General features: G+C 54.2%; 1 protein-coding gene across 2 annotated transcripts; it reads right to left on the minus strand.

Annotated features, from left to right (window-relative positions):
- Positions 1 to 2,404: 2,404 nt before the first annotated feature.
- Positions 2,405 to 7,876, minus strand: KLHDC8A (kelch domain containing 8A; the record flags this gene model as incomplete). Of its 2 annotated transcripts, XM_082832603.1 has the most annotated exons (5): positions 2,405 to 2,598; positions 3,493 to 3,594; positions 4,188 to 4,403; positions 4,638 to 4,802; positions 7,501 to 7,876. In XM_082832603.1, 5 exons carry the CDS (start codon positions 7,874 to 7,876, stop codon positions 2,405 to 2,407), a joined length of 1,053 nt encoding a protein of 350 aa, XP_082688729.1. The 2 variants fall into 2 exon arrangements, with proteins under 2 accessions (XP_082688729.1, XP_082688730.1); XM_082832604.1 differs by lacking the exon at positions 4,188 to 4,403.
- Between the last annotated feature and the right edge of the window lie 2,782 nt (positions 7,877 to 10,658).

Below are 10,658 nucleotides of genomic sequence, written 5' to 3' on the forward strand. Positions count from 1 at the left end.
TTGAAGCGGGTGCTTTGCCAGCTTGTGAGATGGCATTGTCATTGCTTTTGTTTTACAGGTTGGGAAATGAAGACAAGAGAGGGGAGGGGCCTTCCAGAGACGGACGGGGATGAGAAGGCCTATGCCAGGCAGGGAGGGGGTTGAGGCCCGGAGCCAGGCCATCGGACCCCAGATCCTGAGAGGCCTCTGCAGCACCATGAGGTACAGCCATGAGGTATGCCGCTGACACCCCCTATTTCCCTCGCTCCTCTGTGAGCCACACCCAAAGTCTTCCCAGCATGGACCTCCAAGAGGTGAGTCCTCAGCAGATACCAGCTTGAGCCCTGAGTGGCCCTCACGGGTTGCAGCAGTCAGTCCCCCATTCTCATAACGGGAAGAACCTTTAGGGCTGGCTGCAGCCCTAAGGTACCCCAACTATTTAAAATGCCTCAGTTCCATCCACATGTCTGGTGCCATTTTGTGTGCTTGGAAAGCCTCCTACACACAAAGCTAGGCTTCCTGTTAGAAGGGGTGGAGGCAGCCCATTCGTAAATGCCTTTCTTGGGGAGGGGTTGGGGAGCGTGGGAGCAGGCAGTGCAGAGACAGAAGTGGAATGGAGGGCTGGGCTTAGCGATGCTTCCCCTAACCTGCTGCCCCAGCCTCTCTTTCTAACAGTCACTTCAGGGGGCTCAACGGAAATGGGCTGGGGGTGGGGGTCTGGAAGCAGTAGGGAAGGCCTCTCTGCAGTCTGCTCCGTAGGGGGCACCCGTGGCCACAGGATGCCAAGGTGGGAGGGAAAGGCTGGGTCAGCAGGTGGCAGTGTCCTTCCAGGGCCCAAGTAAAGAAAAAGATCAGGTACGAGAGAAAGGGAGGCAAAATGACTGTCCCGTAAAGACCCTGGTTCCACTTGTCTGTGAAGGTCCAGTGGAGGTGTTACCTCCTCCAGGAGGCTCCGCGTGACCCCTCAGACGGGTGTTCCTGCTTCAGGAGAAATAATCATACCAGCATGTGGTGCGTGCTCCCTGACCCCCCCACCGCCCCTCCAGGGCATGTATTTTTTTCATCTTTGTATCCCCCGTGTTAGCACAGCTTTTAAAAATAACTTGGGATCAGAAAGCGGTGCTATACCAGCTAAAAGGAGGCACGTCCTTCACGTTTTTACATTAGTGAGCAATTCCCTTTCTACTGTGGGCAAGACAGAAATGAGCTCGAGCTGAATGAACTGAGGCCAGTCACAAGACGTAACCCAACGAAGAAGTCAGTTAACGAATGCAGCCTTTTCCCAACACGCCTGTGGGGCGTCAACGCGCAGGAGACGGAAAGTGTGCTGTCTTCCTAGGAGTGAGGTGACTGGTCAGGGCAGGGTGGTTTGAAGGTGGAACCTCCTCAGAAGAAACAGCCAAGAACAAGTGGTCCCTTGGGGCCCCGTTGAGCCTGAGAATGTCAGAGGGACTGTTTCATGCAGTCCCCTCCGCTTATCAAGACACCGTCCACCCCACCCCTGCATCAGGGTGCCAGAGAAGATAGGAATATAGATTTTAATCATTGTGTTGCTGCTTTAACCAGAGTGCAATTAATCCATCCTTTGTGGATTTTGATGCCACAGTGTAAATAAGGTTTCACACAGAAACACTCTGGGGCTGTCGGTGACAAAGGGGAGGGGTGCCTCTGGTGGGGAGGGGTGACCGAAGGAGAAATGAAGTGAGGAGAAGAGTGGGGAGCAGACCCTGGGCTGGGAGTCTGCTCCATTCCCATCATTACATTCCCATCAGGACCCCGAGAGGCATGGGTCCTTCCTGGCCAGGGCTTCTGACCTGGACCAGTGCATGTGAACCCGACTCCCCTTCCGAATCAGCCGCCTCCAGCTTCAGGGCCAATTCTTGCTGAGTCGATGAGGTCCAGGGCAGGCCCACAGTTGGCCACCAAAGGGGGAAGGGATGTAGACCAATGGAGAGAAGAGGGGTTGGGACCCCGCAACCCTTCTCCATCTTCCATCCCAAGAGACCTTCAGACTAGCGCAGATCCAGGGAAAGGACAGCTACAAGTAGCTATCCTCTGGATCAGAACTGCCCTGCATACCCCCTATCCTGGAGATGGGAGAGGTAAACCCACAGGAAGGGAGGTAGCATATACTTCTGCTACCTACCTTTCTCTGCCTGAGCAGTAAGTGAGAACTCTCCCCAGAAGTCACCTGAGCCCCAACAGGGGAAGGGGGATGGCAGAGTCATCGAGACTTCTTACAGTTTTCTCGGATTGGTAGGGTTTGGAGGTGGAGAGGTCACCTAGAGCCCTATGGCCTAACCCCACTGGCTGCTGACAGGAGCTGGCATCCGGGGAAGCAGCCCAAACTACTTTGATGAGATCATTCCTCTTGTCCAGAGTGGGGTGATCCGGTCCAGGACACGGTGGCTGGGCCCAGAGCCAGCTAGGAGTCAGAGACACACAGGGCTTCCACCGCATCGCTCAGACCCTGGTTGACGCCCCCCACGGCCAGGAGGCAGTTCTTGACAACGATGCTGGAGCAGGCACAGCGGGGTGTGGGCATGGCGGGGAGGACCTCCCACTTGTTCTTCCCCGGGTGGAACGCCTCTGCCGTCTCCAGGACAGTGGGTTGGTTCCCTGAAAGTGCCAAGGGAACCGGACCTTACAAAGGAGTCCAGTCACCAATCTGCCCCGGGAAAGTCCCCCCATCTTGCTCCCCGCCCCCCTCTGGAACCACAAGCAGAAGCCAATCAACCTCAACTTCCTTGGCTACAGAATTGCTCCTTCCCCACCCTTTTGTCAAACAGCTGCTTTGTCCTTCCTGCCTTCTCTGTCTTTTCATCTCAAGAGTAACTTTCTTTCCCCACCGCTGCTTTTACCAGAAGTTTCTAGACACTACTGCCTCTCTTCTGCCCTTTACTGAGAAAGCTGCTCACATGGTCTAGCTTACATCAAGCTGCTTTCCTGTGTGGGTAAACAGGGTGTCTGTCCACACTGAGTAAACTCTGGGTTCCTGGAAGCTCTGCTGCCCATCTGTCTCTCCCCTGTTGATGTTGGGGTCCCGCCTTCAAAATACCCTAATCTCTGGGAGGTCTTATACAGCAAATCCTGAATTCATTAGAATAACTGATTTGATCAGACTGCTTTTCTACTCCATGACAGAGCTGGGTATCCAGCGAGAAGAGAAAGAGGACCAAGGCCAATCCCTGCCACACTTTCACCTCCAGTCATTCCTGGACAGGGGCCCAGGGACCTGTGCTTGGCAAGCCTGTGTCACATGGTTATCAGTATGTCCCTTATGCTCTCTGGGCCTCAGTTTCTCCTGTGTAAGAGGACAGATAGACTGCAACTGAGGCCCGTCCATGGAGACACGACATCTAGCCTGGGAGGAGGGGAGTGCTTTGAAATTCTTTGGACTAAAGCAGTAGGCAGGTGGTGTGCAAGGAGCCAGCACCCTCTCCTGCTCACGCAGAGTGCCTAGAATCCACCAAGCACCAGACCACAGTGCCAGCCCGGAAGCTCTATCCTTACCAAGTCCTCCAGCCACTATGACCCGTCCACTCAGAGAGCCGGCCACAAAGTCTGCCCGCCGCTTCTTAAGGAAGAATGAGCGCTCCATCTTCAGCCATCCCCCTACAGGCCATGGGTGATGGCAGGAGATACACAGAGAGAATTAGATGCTGACCACCCGCCCCTCCAAATACACATGAGTCCCAAACTGCTCTCACCCTAGGCAGCATCTCCACTCCATCTACCCTGTGTGCTCAGCGCATATACAATGTCTCCTGCTGTTTGAAATGATACTCTACCCTCTCCCACGCTTGCTGTAATCCAAGGAACCATAATCTCTTATGACAAATCACCTTGTCCCACCTCTGTTCTCAGGGGCTTTAAGCTGGAAAGGAGGCTGACTAGAGGCAGAGAGCGTCAGAGTCAGGATCCTTCTGTTTTTCCACGAGTAAAAAACAGGAAAAAGCCCTTCCTCACCTGGCCCTGGCTGGACGTTGTAAGAATGGACAATAGGTGGAAAAGGCTTTGATAAAAACAACTAACCAATCAAAGGGAACCCTGTACAGATGAAAGAACTTGATCCCAAGAGTAGCCCTGAATGGAGAAGGGTGTTCAGACTCTGAAAGGCTCACCCAGCTGGGTAAGTGAGCCTGGGTGGATGGTGGGGGATTCAGCCAGAAGGGAGGTGCGCAGCCGGGGACTGGCGCCCAGCTTACCCTGTTCCATGTCGAACACGTCCATCGTCCGGAGGAACTTCGGCTGCTGGTAGAGCCGACCCTGCCGCAGGCCACCCAGGCTGTACAAGCGGTCGTCTAGGGTCACAAAGCTGGAGAAGGCCCGCTTGCAGGGAATGTTGGGGAACTTGGTCCAGGAGCGAGTCTCGATGTCAAAGACCTCGAAGGCGTTGACTGCGTACTTGGACTGTCGTCCCCCTGGAGGCCAGAGTAGGGCGAAGGTTGGGCAGAAGAGTAAGTCTCTGAGGACTGGGGCTGGGTTTCCCCTTCTGACTGTTATCAGATCATATAGGAAGCTCCCTGAGGGGTGGGGCAGCGTGATTAACCCCCGGTGCCCCGGAGATGCTCAGCACACAGGCACTGCTTCCAACAGGAACTGACCCGGGGGAGGGAAGAAGGGCCAGACATGGGCCAACAACCATGGGTTCTTACCCAGCACATAGATCTTGGAACCTCGGAAGAATGAGGTGGCAGCATATCTCGGGGTGGGCATGGGTGCTAGAGACACCCACACGTCCTTGAGCATGTCATAGTGTTGGAGGTGGTTGTGTGGACGGAGGTCCAGGCCCATCCCGCCTGCCGCGTACACTCGGTAATCTAAGGAGAAAGGCCATACGGCAGACACTATGAGACAGGCCCATCGTACTCAGCTCCTACCATGGCCAGGCTCTGTTAACCCCTGGAATACAAGCACTGAAGCCCGGCTAGGTCCCAACCACCGCTCTGCCCGAGAATGGGCTGGTGGCACCATTAAAAGTTTCTGCCACAGTCAAGCCTGGGTCTTCTTGAAGCCATGTCAGGCCTACATGCCTTAGCCTTCCTTGGTGGCTGGCCCTCGGTTAAACCCGAAATACTAAGACTTTCACAGAGGTATACTGCAGTGGAGTCTAGGCCTGGACAACCCTTTGCAGGTCTCATCCCCTCCATTCTCCTCCTTCCTGGGCAGCCAGAGGGATGCCAAAGAGAAGGGGTATTCCTCTGATACCCTCCAATAGTGGCCTCTTCCTCAGGAACTCCCAGATCAGAACTCTCTAGACCTAGCAGGAGCCTTTGGAAATGAGGTCAGCCCTGCTGTCATTGGCCTTGTGGGACACTGGCCTGCTGCCATCTCCTTCTTGTCCGGATAGGGGAAGGCTATCCTCCTTCATGCACAGGAAAGCTCTGGGCTCCAGGAGGCACCCTGCACTGAATGGGCTAGGGGTGAATGAGGGAGAGGCTTTGGAGGAGAGAAGACTGGCCCCTATAAGAAGCCCTGCCCAGAGAAGTGAGTTCCCCCACTCTCTACTGCTCTTGGCTTCAGGTGACACAGTGCAGCAGAGAGGACGGGCAATGCCTCCATGTCTCCCTGGGCCTCACCCCAGTACCTCACGCAGCCTGTTAAGGACACAGCCCTACCCCCAGGGCCCTCTTTTTCCCAGGGACTCACCCCTGCCCGGGATTCTGTCTCCTAGTAGCCAGTCCTCACTGCTTCTGGCTCTATGAGACTTTCATTCTTCAAGGGGATTGCAGGGATGAGTACTACTTCTTTCTACTTTTCAATTTTACTAAAAAGAGGGAAAACAAATCCCAACCCTAGCCTGTGGCTGGGAGATGGGGCCTGCTAGTGAGAAATTTACCTTACACAAACTCCACCTCTTCTATTCCTGTTTTCACCCACACACCTCCAGCTGAGAACCCTCACATCCAGTCCACACTACCATTCCTGCACCCAATTCTTACTTATCCTTTCAGAGTCACCTGGGTGTCCCTGGACTGCAAGGCTGGGCTGAGAGCGGCGGCTCAGGACCTCCTGTGGCACCTGCATCACCCTACTTGCCACACGTTACTGAAATAACCTTTGTATGCTTCTTTCAATAGATTGTTAGGTTCTTGAGATTTGTTAATCTGTGGCCCCAGCATCTGCTAGAAAGCGTGGCACACAGGCGTGTAAATTCTTAGTAAACTAACTGTTGAACCCATTCAATGCCATAGTTAAGAGCACAGACTCGACCATCACCTGCTGGCTGCGTAACCTTGGGCAAGTTACTTAACCTCTCTGGGCCTCACATTGCTTCTCTCTAAAATGAAGATAGTAATAGCACTTAACTCATCAGACAGGTTGTGAGGGTCAAAGGGGTTCATACCTATAAGGCACCTATGGTAAGGAATCAATAAATGTTGGTTCTTAATCTTTCAGCCCCACTTATTGAGATCTGCGGATAAAGGACTACCCTTTCCCTTTCTATTTCCCCATGGGCCTCCACGCCTTCCATCTTTCTTACCCATTGGCTACTCTGCCCTCAGGGATTTTGAGTTAGAGTTTCTCTCTCTGAACTTCATTGGTAAGACCTGGGCTCCTAAAGGCAGGGATCAGATCTTCTGCCTCTTTCCCTCCTCCCTGGGACCTAGAACTGTGCCAGGGACAGAGCAGGTACTCAAGAAACACTGGTTTCTGATCTACAGTAGACCTGACAGGCAGCTGAAATGGTTTTGCAAGAGAAGGAGAGAAGGTTGCATCCCACTAAGCCTGTATGATCTGAACTTGGGGTCTCCTAACTCTTGCTGGGCCATTTTCCATAAAACCCTGTGTGTTTTAGCAAAAGAGCTTTCAGAGCCCCCTCTGTGCTCTGGGCTGTACCAGGCCTGAAAAGAAAGAAATGATGGGCTTGGAAAAAGTGAAATGAGAATCAAAGCTACGTGATCAGCACATGCATGCCCTGAGAACCTAGTGAACCTGGGCAAGATGCCCCAGAAGCACGACCCTCAGGAACATTATGGTGTCCACTCATCAGTGTCTCTGAGATTAGGAAGCAGATGGTGGTGAGAAGGTCCTGGAATCAGGTCCCAAAGCCCTCCCAGTGGGGCCTAGTGATGGTACGAGGATGGCATGAACATCCCCAGGGCCCCAAATATGTGTCTGGAGGTCGTGGCACTGGCAAGGAAGATTTCAGGGGATTTGGTGCTGTGGGTGGAAGGCCCAATCACTCCGCTGAATGAAGGGATATACAGGGACATTGCACTAGCCCCCTTTGGCTCTCCCCTCTGGCCCGGCCTGCCCAGTTTGCTGGGAGGAACCTGGTGGGGTGGAGTGGAGCTCTGGCATCATATTGATTTACTAGACACTTCACTTGCTGAGTCTCAATTTTCCCATCTGTGAAATAAGGCCAGCGGGTCTCTAGTTTCAGTGTCCATTGTAAAGATCAACTGGGGATCAGGAATGTGACAGTGGCCTCCAACTCAGGGCTGGCTTCCATCCCTTTCCCCGTGGCACCCCACTCCCTTCTCTCTGCCCGCCCTCAGCCTTGGCCCCACTCGCCTTTGGCCGTGACAGAAATGCCCATGGCGGCCTCACGCAGCATGCTCCTCTTCTTCCACTTGCCTTCATCGATGTTGTACATCTCCACGACCTTCAGAGGCAGCTGACTGGTGCCCACACCCCCGATCACCATGATCCGCTTCCCCAGGGCGGTGACAGCCACCCCGGCCCGGGCTGTGGGCAGGGGCCGCAGGTCGGTCCACTGGTCAGCCTCGGGGGAGTAGACCTCAAAGCAGTCCACGGGGACGCCGTTGTCGTCACATCCCCCGATGGCATAGACCTGCCCCCCGGTTTCCAGCAGGGAGCAGTAGACCCGGCGGCTGGGCAGTGGCGCCAGGCGCTTCCACTGGAAGTCCTTGACGTTGGGCACCTCCATGGCAGCCCCGGGGACCCCGCCCGCCGCGCCCCCGCGGAGCGCCGTGGGAGGTGCGAGCCCGGGGGTCCGCCGGCTACTCCGCGGCCCCTCTCGCCGCCTCCATCTCGCTCCGGTTCGCCTGCTCCCGCCCGACCCCCAGCAAGGGCCCCGACGCCGGCCAGCGCTTCACCGTCCCTCGAGACTCAGCTGTCTGGAGGCGTCCGAGCCCGGCCCTGCGGGAGGAATGGGGCGAATCAAGGGCAGCCGGGCCCGGCGCCCTGGCCTCCTGGCGTGGGCGGGCGAGCGGGCTCCCAGCCCCCCGCCAACTTTCAAGGGAAGACGCGGCGGCGAGGGCGCCACCCCGCGGCGGCATCAAACCCGCACCGCTTTGTCCCCCGCCGCTCCCAGCCAGCTGGTCGGAAACCCGCGGAACGCGTGGGGGGCCGGGGGCGTTCCGGGGTTCAGGGTGCCAGGCTGCCTCCCGGCGAAGCAAGGAGTTAACACCTTTCGGCGCCGCCGCCTGCCTCCCCCGGCTCTCCCTCCCCGCCAACTCCCGTCCCTGCCCCCGCGCCACTTAAACACAGTGCGGCGGCGAGGCGCAGGCAGCGCATTACCCGAGAGCGGCGCGGGGAGCAGGGGAGAGGGCGCTCTGTCCTTCCTCGGTCCGCACACCGCTGTCACACACCCAGAAGAGGAGAATAAATGAGCAGCAGGAAGGAGAAGCGGAGCCGCCGCCGGAGGGTGGGGTTGGGGGGAGGCCGGCGAGCCGGCTCCACGCACATCCCCACCATCAGCCGCCACACCTGTGCAGGAACCCGCGTGCGCCCCGCGGCGAAGCGAGCCCTGACCTCTTTACAGAAGCCCTGGCTGCGCCCGGCCTGCGGGGGAGGGAAAGGGCCCGGCGGGAGACGCTCACCTTGCCCACTGTTCAGGGAAAGCGGGGCACTAGAGCCAAGTACACAGATGACGGGGACTAGACTCCCTCCAGTGTGGGGGTGGGCGGTTTGTGAGTGTTTGTTTTGGATGAGGAGGCAGAGAGTCCAATTACCCAGTTTATCTACAGTACACAGACCCAGTTCGTGACAGCCTGGCTCAATCGTCGACTTTGCTTTGGGGGAGATATTATCAAATGGTTTAACCTAATAGAAACAAGTTATGTGGGTGTGACACACGCAGACCTGACACGGGTGCATCCAATGTACACACCGACCTGCGCACATGTGCGTAATTTACACATCACCTCACCCTCCACCGGGAAACGCTCATATCTACGGAGAAACTGACAGAAAATGCACAGTTATGCGGACACACAGCCACAGACAAAAGTGGAAAGGCAAACACGTGAGTGGTCCCTCCCACATCACACCTTAGGAAGGGAAAACCTGGTTATCAAATCTTGGCCCTCAGCACCAACCCACAGGTCTTGCCAGATAATTCTTTCAAGCCATTCTGTAATGGCCTTATCAGGACAGTAGTCCCCAGTAACAAAAGTGCCCATGACACCAGTGAGCCACCTGGTGTGATGAACTGCAGGCTTGTGGGGTCCTCCCACATGGTTCCCTTGAATAGAGCCAAGTGTTGAAACGCTCAGGCTTGGGAGTCTGACAGAGCTGGGTTTGAATTCTGGCTCTGAAATTATTTAACTACTCCGAGGCTCAGTTTCTTTATTTTATTTAGATTAAACTTTGTATTTTGAGATAAATTGTGGATTCACATGCAGTTGTAAGAAATAACACCTTTTACCCAATTTCTCTCAATGGTAACATCTTGCAAAACATGTAGTACGATAATATCATAGCCAGGATATGGAAATTGATCAGTCAAGATTTAGAATATTTCCATCACCACAAGAACCCTTCATGTTACCTTTTTTTAAAATTGAAGTATAGTTGATTTACAACACTGTGTTAGTTTCAGGTGTACATATTGCCTTTTTATACCCATACCTTCTTCCCTCTCACCCCTCTCTCTCCAACTCCTGGCAACCACCAATCTGTTCTCCATTTCCATAATTTTGTCATTTCAAGAATGTTATATAAATAGAAACTTACAGTATGTAACCTTCGGGTATTGGCTTTCTTTGATCCCAGAATGATCCTGTGGAGATTCATCCAAGTTGTTGCATGTATCACTAGTTCACTCCTTTTTATTTCTGAGTAGCATTCCATGGTATAGATATATCCATGTAGATTTTTGTGAAGATTAAATGAGATGATAGTTTTGGGACTTCCCTCGTGGTGCAATAGTTAAGAATCCGCCTGCCAATGCAGGTGACACCGGTTCGAGCCCTGGTCCGGGAAGATCCCACATGCCGCGGACCAACTAAGCTTGTGCGCCACAACTACTGAGCCTGAGCTCTAGAGCCCGTGAGCCACAACTACTGAAGCCCGCATGCCTAGAGCCCGTGCTCTGCAACAAGGGAAGCCACCGCAGTGAGAGGCCCGAGCACCACAACGAAGAGTAGCCCCTGCTCGCCGCAATGAGAGAAAGCCCTCATGCAGCAACGAAGACCCAACGCAGCCAAAAATAAATAAATAGATAAATTTATTTTTTTTTAAAATGAGATGATATTTGTAAAGTGTTCAGTTCAGCTTCTGACACACAGCAAGGGGCTGGTAAATCACTATGAAGACCATTGCTACTACAACTACTATCAACAAAACCAAGAAAAAGAAAAACTGAGAACAAGCACAAACATTTTGCCCCTCACTTAGAAATGACTTCCTGTGAGAAACAGAGGTCACAGTACCTCTTAACAGCTCATAGGCCCACCTTAACATCTTGAGTTCTTGGCTTAGAAATT

This window comes from Leucopleurus acutus (genome assembly GCF_964270905.1).
Source record: "Leucopleurus acutus genome assembly, chromosome: 2".
Lineage (NCBI taxonomy): Eukaryota > Metazoa > Chordata > Mammalia > Artiodactyla > Delphinidae > Leucopleurus > Leucopleurus acutus.